At 41.1% G+C, this 20,887-nt stretch overlaps 1 protein-coding gene across 4 annotated transcripts in view; it reads right to left on the reverse strand.

The window, feature by feature from the left end:
- Positions 1–20,887, reverse strand: part of slc4a11 (solute carrier family 4 member 11) — a 58,610-nt gene that overhangs the window by 8,736 nt on the left and 28,987 nt on the right. For 2 of the 4 annotated variants that reach the window (XM_077563666.1, XM_077563640.1), the window contains exons 6-17: positions 20,215–20,238; positions 16,109–16,190; positions 15,503–15,626; positions 11,151–11,360; positions 9,009–9,093; positions 8,205–8,330; positions 6,509–6,622; positions 5,013–5,145; positions 4,847–4,920; positions 4,005–4,233; positions 3,277–3,383; positions 952–1,117 (exon numbers count right to left, since the gene is read on the reverse strand). In XM_077563666.1, coding sequence (XP_077419792.1) covers positions 952–1,117; positions 3,277–3,383; positions 4,005–4,233; positions 4,847–4,920; positions 5,013–5,145; positions 6,509–6,622; positions 8,205–8,330; positions 9,009–9,093; positions 11,151–11,360; positions 15,503–15,626; positions 16,109–16,190; positions 20,215–20,238 — 1,474 coding nt within the window. The remainder of the gene's footprint in view (positions 1–951; positions 1,118–3,276; positions 3,384–4,004; positions 4,234–4,846; positions 4,921–5,012; positions 5,146–6,508; positions 6,623–8,204; positions 8,331–9,008; positions 9,094–11,150; positions 11,361–15,502; positions 15,627–16,108; positions 16,191–20,214; positions 20,239–20,887) is intronic. The other 2 variants (XM_077563648.1, XM_077563658.1) reach the window with 1 other exon arrangement.

Raw genomic sequence — 20,887 nt, forward strand, 5'->3', positions numbered from 1 at the left:
TAACGGTCAAAAATAACCAGAAAATGGCCACTTCAAACCAAAATGTTAGGAATGCTGTGTTTTTGTTTTTTTTTTTAAGTCTCGCATTTTGAGACAATTTTTTTGTGGGTCTCCTCATGAAAGACGGACACACCTACAAAATTCCATGTTGTCAAGTGAAAGTGGCTTTGGGGGCAGAATTTTTGAAAACGTAGCAGATTGTCTACAGAACGACAACAAATGAGCCTAAAATGGCTGCTTGAAAACAAAATCGCTGACTCCCTTTGTTTTTTTTTGTATGCTTGGTTATCAGCAAATCCAATAGAGTCTCTTTTACTACCTTTCATTTATGAACCAATTTTGTATTTTTTAATACAAGTTGAAGGATCTTGGATGGGATTTATTGCCGTGAACTCGCTAGTAATTTATGACTGGAGGTTCCCTGGCGGCATAACAATCCGGCACCCGTGCTCACATCGACCTGTGGTTTGCCTGTGCGGGGAGGAGGTCCATCCAATTAAGTGACAAACGGCGCAGAGACCAGAGCTGTGTTGCTATCATGACGGACGGACGGACGGACGGACGGCTGGTCGAAAAAGGTTAGACTTCCTGTTTTGGCTGCGAGGCTTCTTGACTCAGATGTCAACTTTTGTGGCTCACTTGTCGCTAACGAGGCGACGCGGTGAAAATCCCCAAAGGTCCTCCGTGGCTTTGCAACCAGGCAAAGGCAACCACAGTATTATAACAGTAATAATAATTATTATTATTATAATTAGAATAATAATCATTATTATTGTTATTATTATTCTAATTATTATTATTATTATTATCATGCATGAACATCAGTTTGCTTTAGTCAGGCAAGATTCCTGGTTTTATTTTGGTGAGTTTTGCACTTCCTGTTTTGGTTGCAATCCCTCAGCCAGCATACGCAGCAACTTTTTTGTAAGCAGAGGACTTGTCTTTGTTCACCTGTTCTCAGGCGCATTGGTGAGCGACACGACGATGTTCTGGTCGATGAAGATGAGGAGGGCGAGCAGGAAGCCGAGGCCCATCGCGCTCAGCACGTTCAAGGCCGTCAGACGCTCCAGCGGCGCCACGCTGAACGTCGGCTTGTTGTGGACTTTGAACACGGGAACTGCTCACACACACAAACAAAACACAACAAAAAAAACTCTTAACTCTTTGACTGCCAGACGTTTTGAGAAAAGGGATGCCGTGGGTGCCAGCCGATTTTAAGCATTTTGACTGATCTTTCAAGGTCCATAGAAAATTATGTGTTTGGACTATGGAAACACACATACTGCCAAAACAAGATTGGACTCTCATCTTCCATCAGAAAAAAAAAAAGTTTGTTTCTACCTTATTCCGTTTTTGAGTAATCAACAATAGAAAATGGTTAGTTTCACCTGTTTTGAAAAAAAAACGTCTTTTAACGTCTTTGGCACTCCTCCATAGGATTTTCCGAAACGTTATTTAACGTTTTTGGCAGTCAAAGAGTTAATAATGTTTTCATGAATCATATTTCTGGATATTTTGAATTACAAAGCCATAGTTTACCAACAATAACATATTTTCAAGATAACATTTATTTTTTAAAGGTAGAAAGTCACTTTTTTCAGCTTTTTTTGGGGGAATATAAGGTACATTTTACTAAGAAAAAAAATCTTAATTGCCCAGCAATAAATAGCTTCTTTTTTTTCAGATAACTCACTTTTTTTTTTTTGGCCTAAGGAGATTTATTTTTCATATAAAAAGTCATAATAAAGAAAAAAAGAGCTATAATCTTCCAACAATATTTTTTTTATTTTTGTCAAGATAAAAAGTTAAATTTTTTAGATGAAGGCAATTATTTGGGCATAAATGTTTTAATAATCAGATTTTGTCAAGATTAAAAGCTACTTTTTAAATTTTTTTATTTTGAGATAAAAACCTTGATTTTTTAAAATAAAAATAAAAAATAATTTTCAGTTAAAAACGTGTTTCTTCCGCTCCAGGATAATTGATATAGGCGGCATTTTTCAAGTTTGAAAAAAAACAAAAACATGTTCTTTTAAAGAGAAAAAGTCCAGTTTCTTTTTCTAAATGTTTTTTCTTTTTCAACAGAAAACATTTTCAAGGCAACACTTTTAATATTAATTAAGTTAAGTTCTCTAGTAAAGCTGCAATGTACAGACAATAACATCTTTAAAAAAAAAATTATTTTTATAGTCGTCCGTCTGTGGAGGACCTTGAGGTGAACAAGCAAAACCTAAAAAAAACCATGTTTTTCATGTTTGTTTTCTTCTTCTATGATGTACAGAGCGGAAGTGCACGTTTGTAGGGCAGCGAGGCCTTGAGGTGTTCCCCGAGGGACGCGCAGCAGACGCTCACACTTCTCGTCCATGAAATAAACATCTTCACAACAAACATTTTCAAAACAAACATTAATAATAAGGTAGATGGCGGATATCGGCGTTCAATTCCCTCGGCCTGGCGTGCCCCACTTAGCGCGCGCGCTCCTCACTTTCTTCTTATTATCTATTACCTGCGTGTGCGTGTGTGTGTGTGTGTGTGTGTGTGTGTGTGTGTGTGTGTGTGTGTGTGTGTGTGTGTGTGTGTGTGTGTGTGTGTGTGTGTGCGTGTGTGTGTGCAAGCTGCAATGCTAAGCTAACGCTGCCAGCGGCACATTTAAATTCGTAGTTTGATTAGAGTTTGACTTTGTTTGATTTGACAGCTTTGGCTACAGTAATCTTCTGATGGAAACTCCTTATATTTCAAGATAATTGATTATATTATTATATTATGATAATTGATTTTAAAACTCACTGTTTGAGAGGCATTTTCAAAAAAGACCTAAAATCAAATGTTAAAAAAAATGTATGTTGTTTAAAAAGAATGTGAGTTCGTTACCTATTTTTTTTCTAGATAAAGTTTTATATTTAAGAAATACAAATTGTAATCTTCAAACAAAAAAAGTAGTACATTTTTAAGATAAAGGGCATGTTTTTTTTTTTTAAGTAATATATTTTAAAATTTTGTTTTAATCTTTTAGAAAATAGTTCGAATCTTTTAACAGCAAAGATGTATTTTTTCCAAGGGAAAAAAACATCTATCAATAATGTCAAATGATTAAAAAATTTTTTATTGAGTTTTAAAAGGTAATAGTTTGAGATTAAAAAGTATTTTCATTCAAGAATTAAAGCAAAACTGTATTTTTTATTTGTTTTTTACAAATAAAATACAATCTTTTGGCCAAGCCATCAAGAAAGTGAAGTGTTTGTGTAACGTGACAAGAAAATAGGAAGTGGTACTGACGCTCGATGTCGCTAAACAGGTATGATCCGATGAAGGAGAAGAGCAGAACCGAGATGGGCAGAGCGCAGTCGGACAACACCTCCCTCACTTTGGCGTGCAGGAACGGACTGACAACAAAAACACACATAAAGACATTGCAGCCCTCAGACCCGACTATGCATCAGTCAGTCAGTGACAAATGACGTGGATGATCAGTAGTCATCAGACCCGACCAGTCATTGGTGTTTAATGGCTCAACTGAAAGCTACAAATATTTCATTTTCAGGCCCAACTATGCAGTCCTATGCTTTATATTCATACTTTTATTATCATCAGGCCAGACTAAAGTCAGTGAAGTTCAATGGCTCATTTGAATGCTATGAAGACAATAAAAAGCATTTCAATATCAGGCCTGTCTATGCAGTCAGTGATGCTTTCTAAGTATATTAGGATTATAGTTATCAGGCCCGACAATCTAGAAATTGGAGTTTAATGGCTCAATTGAATATTATAAAGACAAAAAAAAGTATTTTGTCATCAGACCCGTTGATGCAGTCAGTGTTGTTTTATAAGTAGAATGTGACTATGCTTGTTATCAGGCCCAACTATGCAGTCAGTGGAGTTAAATGGCTCATTTGAATGCTATAAAGACAATGTTAAGTATTTTCTTAGCAGGCCCGTCTAAGTGCATTATGGTTATTGTGTCCAGACCCGACTATGCAGTCAGTCTGGGGCATGCAGGCACATACCTCCTCTTAAACTGGTAGAGTGTGTAGCCTATCCACAGCGTGCCCATCATGAGCAGCAGGCACAGGACGGGCCGCTCGCGTGTGCAGTTGATCAGTGAGTCGGGTAGGGCGTGCAGCACCGTGGCCACGCCCAACTCGCTCCCGTTGCCCCCCATCACGGCGACGTGGGACGACCCGCTGGCTGTGCTGGCGTTGCCCAGCGTGGGTGGGTGGTAGTACCTCTGGAAGACTAGAAGGAGGTCAGAATTGAGCTTCAATTATTCTGATGATGAAAAATGCCTTCTCAAAATGGCGTCCTAATTTCTCCAATCTATCAACAAAATGGACGCCGCTCTGTCGGGACTGATTATTAAAAAGATGGTGCTCGTTCATCAACGTTACAAATGTATCAAAATGCAGAATGAATTAGCATTCGCAGTGTAAGAGGTTAATGGTATGCTAATAGCAGACCAGCTAGCGTGCGCTCCATTTGAGGAAATTAGAATGGCGTCAAATATTTATGAGGGGCTGCAATGGGCAGCAGGACATTTAAGATACCCGAACGTCATCGTCTGAGGACTCAGCTCTTTTCTTTTCTTATTAAAAGGACACCACATTAATTGGAGTAGGACCAACACGCGGAAACAATCTGCAATATCACATGGACGTTAGCGTTAGCATAAGAGTTGACTCGCCGGACCCATGTAGAAGCTAGCATTAGCATGGCAGCTCATCGGATTCGTTGGGACGACAAGGAGGCTACATTAGCATCGACGTTCACTAGCTGACATCGGCTCGTAAGCTCGTAGTCAAGCTGCATGATGTCATTAGCTTTAGCGCTAACATTAGCATTTGTTACTCACTTTTCACCGTTCCTTTGACGGCGTCCACCACGAACGCGATCGAGATGAACAGAGCGATCACCTCCTCAGTCGACCTGCAGACACAACAAAAAAACAGCAATTAAGAGTCGGAAACAATTAGTTTTACAAAAAAATATATATTTTTTGTTTTGAAAAGTGTTCATACCTTTTGAAGAGCTTCATGACCAGGCTGAGGTTGAAGACTCCTCCCAGGATGAGGAAGAGGCAGTTCCACAGCCCGATGCAGGCGTAGAAGGCTGGGAAGTCCAGCTGGTAGTCGTCGCAGACACCGCGGATCACTGCCAACAAGTACAGTAACATTTTTCTTGTTATCAGACCCGACTATGCACATAGCGGTGTTTGCTGGCTCAAGTACATTATTGTGGCTATGTAGCAGTTTTGTGACATTTGTCCTACATTTAGTACAAGCAAATTTTGCTTTTCGCCCCAAATGTGCAGCCAGTACGATAAGTACGTGGTTTGGGTTGTTAACAGGCCCGACCATGCCATGCAGGCGCTTAGCTCAAATCGCACTTTCCGTCTGTTTTTCCTTTTTTTTTCTCTCTAACTTTCAGTCAGAGTCAGAGTGGCTGTGCCGCCGCTGCCAGGACGCCTTAAATTCCGGCAGAAATCAAAATGGTCCTGAATGTGTGTTTGCTGATGTGCGTGTGCATGCCGGTGGCCATCTTGCCGACCTGCGGGGGGTCCAAGCAAGCCGTTACGTAACAAAACAGATTTTTAGTTACGGGTGCCGCTGCGGCTAACGTTATTCGCTGAGCAGGAGCACCAACAATCAACATCATCATCATCATCATCATCATCATCATCATCATCAAATACAACACTGTTGATGTTTGTGGTGGGGAAGAAAAAGCAAAACAAAACAACGGCTTGTGGCAAAAATATTGGGACGCCTTTCGTATACACAAGCAGGTACATTTCCACTTATTTTATTTCCATTTTATTTTTTGCTCATCATTTTTATATTGAAAAAGTGTCAACTGATTTTTTGGAATATGTTATTTATGATGATACATTTTAAATGTATGTCATTTTATTTTTATTCATAAAAATTAGTACTAAAAATACTTTTTGTAGTTATTTTATATTTTGTATTGAAATGCTTTATTTTTCATGTAACGCAAAATAAAAAAAACATGCTTTATATTAAAAACATATTTAAATAAATAATGAATATTTATAAATATTTTAATCAAATTAATATTTTCACCGATTGTTTTATTTTATGTAAAAATGTGTTAATTTTAATTGCTTTTAATTATTAACTTAATTTTTAAATAAATTTTTTAAACAAAAATAAGGAGACATAAATTTTTAAAATCAGATGACTGTTTTGAAATTGACTAAAAAATTATTACAAAATACAATGACTACTGTGACTTTTTTATGCATTAAAAAAATATCTATAAAGCTGATGATCAGATAAAATGAAAAAAATGAATGCAAGAAACAAATGAAAACTAATACAACACATTAAAGATGCAGTTTGCAAAAACAAAAATCTGTATAAAGTTGTTGTAGTGTTGATTAAATAAATAAAATACAATAAATCTTAAAAATCCCAAAACATTGAATGTCAAGTTATTTCGGTTCTGCTAAATTGCTGTTCTCTCAAAAGGGGTTTTGGATGCGCTAGCGTACCACTTATGAAGATGGCGAGGGGGGCCGTGGTCAGCGGGATGACCAGCGGGGAACCGGCAAACAGCGAGTAGATGACGCCACCGATGGACTGCCCGATGATGGTCTTCCTCACGTCTTCACGCACACACGCCGGGACAAAACACGCAAGGTCAGGCATGGAATATTGAGAGGGCGATAATGTGGCAAAATACTCCCAAGAGGAACCTTCAATGTAATGACGCCACTCGTAAAATTAAAACCATTTGTCAAAGCGTGTGTGTGCGTGTGTGTGTGTGTGTGTGTGTGTGTGTGTGTGTGTGTGTGTGTGTGTGTGTGTGTGTGTGTGTGTGTGTGTGTGCGTGTGTGTGCGTGTGTGCGTGTGCGTGCGCGTGCGAGTGCTGCAGGCGGCACGTTTCCGGCCCGTCTCCCAAACGCGTGATGTCAGCAGTCACAAACATAAGCGCTCGCTAAATTCACTCCAGCTTGGAAAACACAAAACACGCTCATCAGGCCCGACCGCGCAGACCGTCAGTGCTGTTTAGAAGCTCGAGCACACGAGAATAACTGCCATCAGGCCCAACTATGTGGTCAGTCAGTGTGGTGTTATGCCTCAAGAACATGAGGGATGCTTCAATCAGGCCCGACTATGCAGCCAATGGGGTTTTATGGCTTAAATACACTCAAAATGATTCTCCACAGGCCCGACTACACGGTTGGTCTGTGTTGCTTTCTGTAAAGACAAGTACATGATTATTGCTATTGTCAGGCCCGACTATGACCCAGTAATGTTTATGGTCATCCCACCCGACCGCGCAGTCAGTCAGTGCTGTTTAGAAGCTCAAGTACACGAGAATAACTGTCATCAGGCCCAACTATGTGGTCAGTCAGTGTGGTGTTATGCCTCAAGAACATGAGGGATGCTTCAATCAGGCCCGACTATGCAGCCAATGGGGTTTTATGGCTTAAATACACTCAAAATGATTCTCCACAGACCCGACTACACGGTTGGTCTGTGTTGCTTTCTGTAAAGACAAGTACATGATTATTGCTATTGTCAGGCCCGACTATGACCCAGTAATGTTTATGGTCATCCCACCCGACCGCGCAGTCAGTCAGTGCTGTTTTCTGTCTCAAGACCATGAAGATTATTTTCAGGCCCGACCATGCAGTCAGTCAGCAGTGTTTTCTGCCCCACTTGTTTGTAATGTAAAGACAAACACATGATTACTGCCATCATCATGCCCGACTAAGCAGCCAGTGGTTTTACGGCTTAAATACGCTCAAATTATTCTCCATGGGCCCGACTACACAGTTAGTCAGTGTTGTTTTCTGTAATGACAAGTACATGATTATTGCTATTGTCAGACCCGACTATGACCCAGTCATGTTTATGGGCTCAGTACATTAAAAAACGTTGTTATCCGACCATGCAGTCAGTCAGTGCTGTTTTCTGGCTCAAGGACATGAAGATTGTTATCAGACCCGACCATGAAGCCAGTGTTTTTTTATGACTCCAATACAGGAGTTTTGTTTGTATCAAGCCTGATCACAGAGTCAGTACAAATGTGTGGCTCATGTAAATGAAGATTATTGTCATCAGTCCGTCAGTGGAGTTTTCGGACTCATTTACTTGTCATGTGATGACAAGTACATGATTGCTATCATCAGGCCCGACTATGCAGCCAGCCAGTGGTAACAGGTAAGCTATTGTTGGTACCGATCTCGCCGCGCGTGGTCTCGTCGTTCAGCGAGCCGAGCGCGATGGCGGGCAGCAGGATGGCGATGTACAGGAAGATGGCCGTGGTCAGGTACTTCAACAGGGTCTTGTGGTTACCCACGATGCCTGCAGGAGGGAGACAAGCACACACACACAATCACATGTTAATGAGGCTAACAGGCACTTGCTAATGGAGTTTGTATCAAATTTCGACTCATTAGTTCCCGCAGTTACAAGGAATATTTTTGCCCATGTTTGCAGGCTGTTGCTAGCGGCTAATTAGCTTGTGGCAATGATAACACCGATTATTTGAAGAACACGAGCTAGCGTGGCTAACACTGAACAGCAAAAACTGAGAATCACAGATGCTAATGATACTAACGCACACGATGCTGGTTAGCCGCCCAAGTTAGCGTCCATTTTGGACAGAATCTATGGACGCCACAAGCTAATGCGGCTAACAAATACTCATTCAAACACAGGAGGCGGCTTAGCATTCAATTTGAGCAGAATATTTGGCGAACTTCAGATAATGTGGCCAGCAAGGCAACACACACAGGAAGTGGGTTTGACTTCCTGTTTAGTTTATATTAGCATCCCACTGCTTATTTATGATTCAGGCCACAGAGGTGGCACCTGAACACAGATGAGTTACCAAATACCACTATCATGTTGACGCGTCAATATTAGCATCAGGATACCGAGAGGCTAACGCGCCATTTGGCACAGACGAGAAGCTTAGTTTAGCTTAGCGACACTTCGGCTAGCTTGATTTAGACGACGCGGGCGGCGGGTGAATCCTACCATCTGTGAAGTCGGAGGCGTAGAGAGGAAGGCGGCGGCACAAGTCCTCGTAAATCCCGCGGCCCGCTAGGAAGAAGTCTGTACACTAGGAACACAAAGGGGAGCACACGGGGGGGGGGGTTGTTAACGAGGTCGTTGCGACCCGACAGGGTGCAGGACGACCCGCGCGGTTCGAGCGGCTCGGCATCGTCGACATGGCAACAAGCAACTGAGGGACAGCCGATACCGACAGATTGATTTTTGTTGGATATATTCTGTTCAATTATGTTGTTTTAAGTATTTGTATTGCATCATTTTGAGGATAATTAGATACTGTGTACAGTATATTGTTAAAGTATACATTAAATTATCCATTTTTTTTCATTTAAATGAGTAATACAATCAGAAATATTTGTATTGAGCTTCAAATATTTAATACAATAAATGAAATAATTGTGTAATACGCTGTGAAAAAACATTTTTGTATAATGCAATTCACATTTAAATTTAATTAGTAAATGTACATTTTAATTATATTTTGTAATGAATTAATTTCATGTATATTGTATTTATCAATTATACCTCATAATGTGCATTTTACGCATTTACTGTATTTGTTTGTAATTAATTCGGATTTTATACAAATTTTTAATGAATTCAGAATCTCCTCTAAATAAGCGTTTGTGCACAAGTATAATATTTATCAATTGAATAATTAATTAATTATTTCAGATTATATTACACATTAAATGACTATAGCTAATTACAGTTTGCAATAAATATAGCCCAAGAATGAAAAAAAAAATGTTAGAAAGGGAATTTAAAAATGAAATAGGCAGGATTAAAAAACAATTAATAGTAAAATAAAATGAATTCCCATTTTCATTATTTAATTAATTTTTGAGATTTCTAATTTGGGCACAAAACCTCAATTGTTTCTTTTTTTTTGAAGTTATTTTTGCAACTGCCTCGATTTTGCCTTCCACTTCATCGTCCTTCGTTCCTCTACTTTGTCACCCTCAGCGCATCCTTTCTTCCTGGAATGACTCTGCCTTTTCTTTTCTTTCATTCTTTTCTCTTCTTTCTTTTTTTCCGGGCCCGAGGAAGGACACCCGACAAAACGCTCGAGCGCAGGAAACACACGAGCGGAAAATGTCTGCGAGCCCTCAACTGACGTGTGCGTGCGTGCGTGCGTGCGTGCGTGCGTGTGTATGTTAACGTGTGCGTAGGTGTGTGCGGGCGTGCGTGCGTGCGTCAGCGCTTTGAGGGATCTACGGTGAAGTCCTTGGAATGGAAGCTGATTGATGTGCGCAGAAGAAGAGCTGGAAAGAAGCGGAGACTGTTTAACGGGCGCTTTAGCAAAGAGAAGCTACAAAATTGCTGCAAGGCGGCGAAATGTGGACATTTTTCTAGAAGTTGTGTGCGGGGGGAGCGGGGGTGCGCCAAAAAAAGGTTTGGGAAGGGCGTGGGGGGGTGGAATGCATCATTTCTGCAGGGATGTTGGGAAATATTTGGTTTATTATTTTTGAGGGGGTGTGCAAGGGGGTGAGGTGGTGCGCCACAATATAAAGGGATGTTGAAGGGTGTGTGTGGATTCAAAACTTTGGGAAATAAGATGCTGGAAGATGGGGTGTGCCAAATGTGTCAGGATTTTGAAGTCAAGGCAAGCCAAGTTCAGGGTATGTGCAAGGAAGAGGGGGTGCGCCATCTCATTGGCATGCAAAAATGTACAGGGATTGAGGTACACTAACTGTCAGGATATAAAATGGGTGAATTTTGTTTATGGTATGTTGAAAGGGGTGTGTTGCTTTAAACGTTTGGGAAATTTTAAAGGGGGAGAGGGTGCGCCAACTCTGTCAGGATGTTGCTTAAAAACTTTGGGTCCCTTTGTTTAGGGTGCGTGCAGGACAGAGGGGGTGCGCCATCTCATTGACATTGAAAAAGATATGGGAGATATTACAGGGGTTGGGGGTGATAAGAAACGGGTGTGTGTTTCAAAAAGTTGGAGAATGGGGGTGTGCCATATTACAATGGTATGTTGAGAGAGAGCAAGGTAATGACTTGAGCATGAGCGACATCAAATTGGGATTCGAAGATGAAAAGTAGAAGCGAATATCGTGGGGTGTCATCGGCTGAAGCTCCGCCAGGAAGAGGTGCGCTCACCTTGAGTGGCTTGTGGCTGCGGGGGTCGGTCTCCTCCTTGCCCAGCGCGGTGGGCTGCTGGTTAGCCGCCGTCAGCTGGTGGCGCTGAAACACCAGAGCCTCCTTGAACTCCTCCTGGGTTTTGGTCTCCAGAAGCTTCTGGCGGAAAGAAATGTCCGAGAAGAGCGTCGCGAACGTCCTGCCCAGCTCCATCGCCGTCTTGGTGCTCTTCTGCGGGGGCAAAACAGCCGCGCAGCGCCAGGGTTAGAGCGCAGGAAACCACTTGGCGCACCGCCTCATGTCCGCAAAGCTTTTTACAAAAACTTCATTCCGTTTCCCCATACAGCTGGTGCACCTCCTTCCATTTGAAAAAAAAAAGTGAAACAATAAAAGCCTTTTACACAAACTATTGTATTGTGGTGCACCCCCCACAAAAATGTTTAAAAAAAAATCCCTGACAAACACCCCCTTCGCCATCTCAACAGAGATGATGTACAGTGTACACCATCTCCCTTGCACACCCCCTGAAAAAAGTCAAAAGTCCCAACGTTTCTTCAACATCTTGAGACAGTTGGTGCACCCCCCCCCCCCCCCCACAGTGAAATGTCTCAAATTTTTAACGTAATACACCCTTTTTAACATCCTGGCTGACTGGTCACATCCCTTTGCCCCTGTGTAATTTTTCACACTTTTTAAGACCTTTAAAATCCACAGTTGGCGCACCCCCTGCCCTGTGAAATTTCCCCAAAATGTCTGTTTTTTTTCTCCAAAATGCAGTTTTAAAAATATCCTGACAGAGTGGTAGCACCCCTATAGAATTTTCCACACTTAAGTCACACCCTCCCTTCAAAATTTTGACACATTTGGCGCACCCACTTTTCCCTCCGAAAAACCAAAGCAACCCACTTCAACATCTCAACAGAAATTGTGAAATGCCTAACCCCTAGCACACCCTCCAAACAAAGTAGTCAAAAGTCAATTTCCCCCTTCAACATGCTGAGACAGTTGGCGCACCCCCTGCCCCTGTGAAATGTCCCAAACTTTTAACGCAATACACACTTTTTTTTTTAACATCCTGTCTGACTGGCCACACTCCTTCGTCCTAGTGTAATTTTTCATACTTTTTAAGACCTTTAAAATCCACAGTTGGCGCACCCCCTGCCCTGTGAAATTTCCCCAAAATGTCTGTTTTTTTTCTCCAAAATGCAGTTTTAAAAATATCCTATCCAGTGGTAGCACCCCTATAGAATTTTCCACACTTAAGTCACACCCTCCCTTCAAAATTTTGACACATTTGGCGCACCCACTTTTCCCTCCGAAAAACCAAAGCAACCCACTTCAACATCTCAACAGAAATTGTGAAATGCCTAACCCCTAGCACATCCTCCAAACAAGGTAGTCAAAAGTCAATTTCCCCCTTCAACATGCTGAGACAGTTGGCGCACCCCCTGCCCCTGTGAAATGTCCCAAACTTTTAACGCAATACACACTTTTTTTTTTAACATCCTGTCTGACTGGCCACACTCCTTCGTCCTAGTGTAATTTTTCATACTTTTTAAGACCTTAAAATCCACAGTTGACGCACCCCCTGCCCTGTGAAATTTCCCCAAAATGTCTGGGTTTTTTTCCAAAATGCACAGTTTTAAAAATATCCTGACAGAGTGGTAGCACCCCTATAGAATTTTACACACTTAAGTCACACCCTCCCTTCAAAATTTTGACACATTTGGCGCACCCACTTTTCCCTCCGAATTTTCCCCAAACCAAAGCAACCCACTTCAACATCTCAACAGAAATTGTGAAATGCCTAACCCCTAGCACATCCTCCAAACAAGGTAGTCAAAAGTCAATTTCCCCCTTCAACATGCTGAGACAGTTGGCGCACCCCCTGCCCCTGTGAAATGTCCCAAACTTTTAACGCAATGCACACTTTTTTTTTAACATCCTGTCTGACTGGCCACACTCCTTCATCCTAGTGTAATTTTTCATACTTTTTAAGACCTTTAAAATCCACAGTTGACGCACCCCCCCCCCCAAATGCACCATTTTAAATATCCTGACAGTGGTAGCACCCCAGTGGAATTTTCCACAATTAAGTCACACCCTCGCTTGAAAATTCTGACGCACCCACTTTTACCTCTAAATTTTCCCAAAACCTTTTAATGCAACGCACACCTTTCAACATCTCAAAAGAGACTGTGTAACCACTCCCCCTAGCACACCCTCAAAACAAAGCCAAAAGTCACATGCACCCTACAACATCCTGACACGGTTGGCGCACCCCCTGCTTCCGTGAAATAATTAAAAAAAAAAATTTAAATAAAAAGACCATTCTTGACATCTTGTCAGGTTGGTTGCACAAAACGTTCGCTCTCTAAATCCTGCCACAGTTGGCGCACCACCTCTCCTTCATCACGCGCCCCTCAAATAAGGCAACATCGCAACAAGAACATCTGAAACATTCTCGACGCTTTTCTTGTCGTGTTGAAATATGGACGAGCCTACTGAGACGACATGAAAGGAATTTTTCATCAATACTTGATCAATATTTCAACCGGCTGGCATCAAAAGTGACCTTTTCATCCAAAACTGCGCACTGAAATGTGTTTTTAACTTGACTCGCCTCCAGCTAAATGCTAACGTTAGCATCAAGAGTGCATGAAACTTTATTGATCCCTCAGCAGGGATATTCAAAAGGGAAACAAAAACCGTCAGTGTAGTGCAGTGTAAGAGACACACACACACATAGGCAGCATTGTGATGTGACATTGTAATTTCCTAGGAAATGCAGAGATTTTTAGAATTGGTGTGTTCCATACTGATAGTTCCTACCTTATGAAATGATTTTTGAGAACTACTTTTCGGTCAGAAAGCCGTGTTTTTGATCACGTCCGTTCTACGACTCCTAAAAAAAACAAAAAAAATGCTTGGGCCTGTTTTGGTGGCAAAAGAATTGGATCGGATTGTTTGGATCCACCTGCGACCCGCACCGCGGATTTCCAAACTGCCATGTTGTGACTAATTTGTACCTATTTTGCATTTTGCCGGTGTAAAAATGAGCCTGGAATCCCTCGCGGTCGGGTGGCGCGCAAACGGAGGCGAAAACCAGCCAGCGAGCGAAAAGCGACGTTGTGAAATGCGACACTTTGCTTGCACTGGCGTGAAAATAATTGCCGCTGCGACTGGGCGGGATCCCCGTGCCGCTGTAATTTGTTTCAGCCCAAGTCGGAATACAAAGTGGCTGCTCCAGTGCGGGGGAATCCGCCGGCATAAATGCCGCCGACCCAGACGGGGGAAAAAAAAAAAAGTGGCTCGAGATGAGAACGGAAATGTTGCATATTTGTCAATATGGTTTGCGGTTACGGTGTCACATTATCGGGAAAAGAAACCGGCCGGTGGTATTTCCTTCGTGGGGATTGCAGTCGGCAAATTTGTTTGAGCAAACGAGACCAAAAAGCGTCGGCGTCCAGCAGGGACCAACAGAAAAAATAATCAGCCACCCGAGGGGCAGGACGGTGATTACGCCCCTTCACCGCGTACGAGCGTGGCGAAATACAGCTCTGAAAATAACATACAATACAAAAAAAGTACAATAAAACAAGAACTAGACAAAAAAATGAAGTCTAAAAATATTTACTAAAATATAAAAATGTCAAACTTAATTAAATTGAAAAAATATCATACAAACATAAATACATATACTGTACTCTAAAAAAAAGGTATACTTCTAAGTCTGTATAAAATAAAAATAAGGAAAAAAGAAAACGTTAAATTATTAATAAAATTGATGTATAAGAAATAAAAATAAAAACTGTATGAAATAAATTATAAGAGAAAAACAAACAAAAAAAATACATTAGTACAAAAATAAATCACATATATTATAAAAATGTGAACTATACAAATATAAATATATATATTAAAAGTTTAAAAGGTAAACAAAATAAGAAAAAGAACCAGAAAACATAAATAATAAAAATCCCCCAAATAATAACTAATACACAAAGAAGTATTAAAGTAAAAATGAATCGACAATAGCATACCATATTAAATGACCAAATGTAAAAATGAATAAAAATAGACAAAAAGCAAACTAAAAATAAAGTATACATATATAAATCAACAATAAAATTCTTCAAATCTATACACCAAAATAAACAATGATCATAAATTATAATATATTAAATAAAAACTGTCAATTGATTCTTAACTGGACGCAAAGCACAGTAATCAACTGCAAAACTTTTTTTTTGCTATTAACAATAATTCCAATTTTTTTTCGCACATACATGACGACAACGAAATGTAAAAAAAAAAAAGAAAAAAGAAAAAAGAAAAAAGAACAGATTGATGAATGATTTCAATTTTTTTACCATCTTGAGCGGTGCCAGGATCAGGATGACGTAACGGACCTCGCAGCAGTTCTCCCCCCAGTTCTGAGGCTTATCCAGCCGCGAGATGCACACGTGGCGACGCTGGAGCTTCTTCAGGTTGCACCTACGCGCGCGCGCACGCGCACGCACACACAAAATGGAAGGAATGCGTCAAGGCCGCAAGCAATCCGTCGCTCGTGTGAAGTTTTAGCTTTCGCTCGTGTCAACAATTCTCACTTGATGTAAACTCATTTCTTTTTAGTTTCTTAATCGTTTGATGTGGTCTGAAATAAAAATACTGAAGTTGTCTTTATTATTGAATGCAAATAATTAGGCCTTTCGCGATCAGAATTTTTCGAAAACTACGAAGCTATAACTGACATTAATTGAAACGTATAAAAAAAAATAATTTGAATAATTCTCCCAAAAATGCAGATAAATACAACATGTAATGTCTTACTTTGCAGAGCCGATCGATGACGTCATTGATCGGTTTGGCAAATGAAGACATTTATATGCATCAATATTGCTCCAGCCGGCTCAATGCTGACATAGCCAAATGCCTCGGTGAAGCAGCATGTGGCGGTCTGGGTTCCCGGTACTCACAGGATGCAGAGCCAGGACTGCTGGTAGTGAATTCCCGTGTCGGTGGCCGTCACGCCCTGGATGGTCTCGGACAGAAGGTGAACTGGTTGGGAAAAAAAAGGAGACGTGACAACACGTGATGAGAACATACGACAATGAAGGGAACGCGTGGGAGGAGCTTGAGGTCAACTTAAATGGCGCCCATGCCAGTACGCACTCAAGTGCAATTTAAAGCTCAAACCCCAACCCTGGCTCCAAAACCCAAATTTAAAACCTTAACCCAGAAACATATCTCTGGGTTCAAACCTTAGACGCCCGAACTCTGCCTTGAAACGCTCATTTAAAAGTCTGCCCATGACTTGGACCTGAAGCCTTCATTTGAAACCTAAACTCTGTCAAGTTGAAACCTTAACTTTAAGTTAGAGATCCTCAACCCTGTCTTAACCCTACACAGAAACCATAACCCTAATTTGAAACCCTAACTGTCTCAAAACTTCAATTCAAACCCTAAAAATTCATTGAAACCCAAATCCTTATTTGGAGCCCTAACTTAGGCTTCAAAACTTAATTTGAAACCTTAACTTAAGTTGGAAACACTCACCCTGTCTAAAAACCCGAATTCCAAACCCTAACCAAACTTGAACCAGTCTGTGATGGTCGCCAAAATGCAGAATGTCATTTGCTGCTAACGAGAGCTGCCGTCCGATTGGATGTCGGCCGTTTTGGTCAGCAGCCGACAGACGTGCTTGATTCCGATTGGACGGGAGAATCCTCCTGCCCGTGAATATTCATGAGTCGCTCGTCCTTCTTTTTGGCTGTGATTGGATTTGCTGCGCGTTTGTTCCCCATCGTGTGCGCCGCCTCGGCCAATCGAGCAGCTTGCGTCGACGGTGGGAAAATGATGGCCGTCGCCATGGCGACCACTGGCGGGAAAGGCGGAATGAGGCGGCCGCTGATAAAAGCCGAGCGGGAAGAAAGGACGAGGCAGAAAAAAAAAAATGTTTCAGTTCAATTCAATTATTGACTCGCAGCAAAACCTCGGTCGGGAATCACCCAACATTTTTTTGCTCACAGGTCCAATTTGAAAGCCCAACTCAGGCTTGAAAGCCTACTTTGAAACGAACTCTGTCTTGAAACCCGAACCCTAATTTGAAACCCTAACTCTTAACTCTTTGACTGCCAAAAACGTTAAATAACGTTTAGTAAAATCCTAGGGAGGAGTGCCAAAGACGTTAAAAGACGTTTGTTTCAAAACAGAGGTGAAACTAACCATTTTCTATTGTTGATTACTGAAAAACGGAATAAGGTAGAAAGAAACTTTTTTTTTCTGATGAAAGATGAGAGTCCAATCTTTTTTTGGTAGTATGTGTGTTTCCATAGTCCAAACACATAATTTTCTATGGACCTTGAAAGATCAGTCAAAATGCTTCAAATCGGCTGGCACCCACGGCATCCCCTTTCTGAAAACGTCTGGCAGTCAAAGAGTTAAAAGCCTGATTTGAAAGGCCAACCTTATTTTTGGACGGGAACCCAATTTGAAACCCTGATGCTAACTTGAAGTTATCATTTGAAACTCTAATCTAAGATAGAAACCCTACCCCTCTTTTGAAGCCCTAATTGAAAATTGAATTGCACCAACACCAACTCTTGAAGCCCAAATTCGTAACCCAAATATCTTTGTTTGAAACCCCAACATCGTCTTAAAACCGCAATTTGGGTTTGAACCGCACTCTAATTTGACACACCAGCTCCCGACTTTGACACCTAACCCTGGTTTGAAAAGCCAACTTTGCCTTCAAGCTCAAATTTGAAACCCTAACTTTGGCTTGAAGTCACACGAAGACGTCCCAAATCCGCCTCCGATTGCAAATGTGCCTTGTAATAATCCAAACGTGGCTTCTAATATGTGTCGCATTGGCTGGAGGTGTGCAGCAGGTTGAGGAGCATCTTTGGAGGTGACCTCAATAAAACCCCACAATCTTATGCAGCCTCGGAGATTAACTGTCACACACACACACATGCGCGCGCGCGCACGCACACACACTGAGGAATGATTGGTTTTCCCTCATGGCCGGCGGAGGGCCCGGTGAAGGAGGTGATTAAATGAGACGAGGTGGCAGATGAAACACTTATCCTATATGGAGACACATACATCACGGGCCAATCGGCAGCCGGCATGCTGATGATGTCACACCGCACCGGTGAGGGGACGTGGAGAGGGGTGCAAATCCGCGAGGACGCCAATCGTACGACGGCGCTGAGGTCGAGTGGTGCTGACATGTCACGCCAAATTGCAGTTATACAACGCCGTCGCGCTAGGAAAAATTATAAATAGGACGCCAACGTCTTGTGCGAGCTCACAATTGCAAATTCTCCTGTGAAAACCAGCCACGTCCACATTTGATGTTATTCTCCAAGAACCAGGAAGTAGCTTGCAAACTAGCATCTAACAAAAACAATGGATAAGATGCTAACATCTCATGCTAAAATACTACGAAAATGATGTTCACATTTTGTTATTCTCCAAGAACCAGGAAGTAGCTTGCAAACTAGCATCTAACAAAAACAATGGATAAGATGCTAACATCTCATGCTAAAATACTACGAAAATGATGTTCACATTTTGTTATTCGCCAAAAACCAGGACGTAGCTTGCAAACTAGCATCTAACAAAAACAATGGATAAGATGCTAACATCTCATGCTAAAATACTAACGAAATTATGTTCACATTTTGTTATTCTCCAAGAACCAGGACGTAGCTTGCAAACTAGCATCTAACAAAAACAATGGATAAGATGCTAACATCTCATGCTAAAATACTAACGAAATTATGTTCACACTTTGTTATTCTCCAAGAACCAGGAAGTAGCTTGCAAACTAGCATCTAACAAAAACAATGGATAAGATGCTAACATCTCATGCTAAAATACTACGAAAATGATGTTCACATTTTGTTATTCGCCAAAAACCAGGACGTAGCTTGAAAAACTAGCATCTAACAAAAACAATGAATAAGATGCTAACATCTCAGGCTAAAATACTACGAAAATGATGTTCACATTTTGTTATTCGCCAAAAACCAGGACGTAGCTTGCAAACTAGCATCTAACAAAAACATTGAATAAGATGCTAACATCTCATGCTAAAATACTACGAAAATGATGTTCACGTTTTGTTATTCGCCAAAAAACAGGGCGTAGCTTGCAAACTAGCATCTAACAAAAACAATAAATAAGATGCTGACATCATGCTAAAATACTAACGAAATTATGTTCACACTTTGTTATTCTCCAAGAACCAGGAAGTAGCTTGCAAACTAGCATCTAACAAAAACAATGAATAAGATGCTAACATCTCATGCTAAAATACTACGAAAATGATGTTCACATTTTGTTATTCGCCAAAAACCAGGACGTAGCTTGCAAACTAGCATCTAACAAAAACAATAAATAAGATGCTGACATCATGCTAAAATACTAACGAAATTATGTTCACACTTTGTTATTCCCCAAGAAGCAGGAAGTAGCTTGCAAACCACACAACTGATATACAACACAAGTAATAACGCTAACATGTTGTGCTAACTCACAGCTATACACATTCTCCTATGAAAAACATGCATCTTTACATTTGATGTTAAGTCTTCGCAAACCAGGAAGTAGCTTGCTAACTGACATATGACACAAATGACAAACACACTAACTCGCACTTATAAAACATTCTCCTGTGAAAACATTTTACGTTATTCTCCAAGAGCAACAAAGCAGCTTGTAAACTAACACCAAAAAAAAAGTTAAATAAGACGCTACATGTCATGCTAACTTGCTAAGAACACCACACATGTTCACATCTTACGTCGTGCTCCACGAACCAGGAAGTAGCTTGCAACCTAGCAAACAAATAAGTGATTTATTTCTTATTTTTGCTCATAAACGGCTACATTATATTTTCAACAACATCTTGACAATAAAGGAGCCATTTGGCTAACGGCCATGTGAGGAAAGTCCAGGCGGATGGACGCGTAGCACGAGCAGTCACGGGTGGAATGACGACGTGACAGACGATGATGGGGACGCGGGCGGGAAAAAAATGATACATGACATTTTTGCTCTCGTGTTGGCTTACCGTCATCAAAGAAAACAAAACTGTCTGCGTGCAAAACAAAGGAAGAAGAAAGAGGAGGAAGACAAAAAAGTCACAGGTCAAAGAATGAACTTTTGCTCTTCTGTGGTTAGAACAGTGCCCCACAAATTCTGCCTGGCAACAAGTTTTCACATGATCAAGGTAAAAATCATCTTTTTTTTTGGGGGGGGGGCTTTTTGAATGACAAAATATAATGTGCAGCAACAAATGGTCACATGACCAGTAAAACTATTCCAAACTCCGTTATTTGGTACGAAATATGAGCTATGATTGCACTCCATAAATTCTACTTAGCAACAAGTGGTCATGTGACCAGAAGAAAAAAAATCTTAAACTAATTTTGGGGCTAATTTTTGGGTGATTTAACAACAGAAAATACACACGATTGTGCCCCATAAACGCCGCCTAGCATAAAGTAATCACATGATCAAGAAAACACAAGCTAATAATCATCGCTGCATCTGCCCGGCAACAGGTGACCAGGAAGCATCACCAGCAATTTTGTCTGCTAATTGGCTATATTTTCCAATCAGAAATGTCTGTAATGCGCCATGTTATTCTCCCCAAATGCGAATCGGTGGCATGTTTGCTTGCATAACTGACAAATCGTTACATCACATCTGCAGCGCCGCCGCCGCTAATTAGCTCCTGGCTT

The sequence above is a fragment of the Vanacampus margaritifer genome, chromosome 1 (assembly GCF_051991255.1).
Source record: "Vanacampus margaritifer isolate UIUO_Vmar chromosome 1, RoL_Vmar_1.0, whole genome shotgun sequence".
Taxonomy (NCBI): domain Eukaryota; kingdom Metazoa; phylum Chordata; class Actinopteri; order Syngnathiformes; family Syngnathidae; genus Vanacampus; species Vanacampus margaritifer.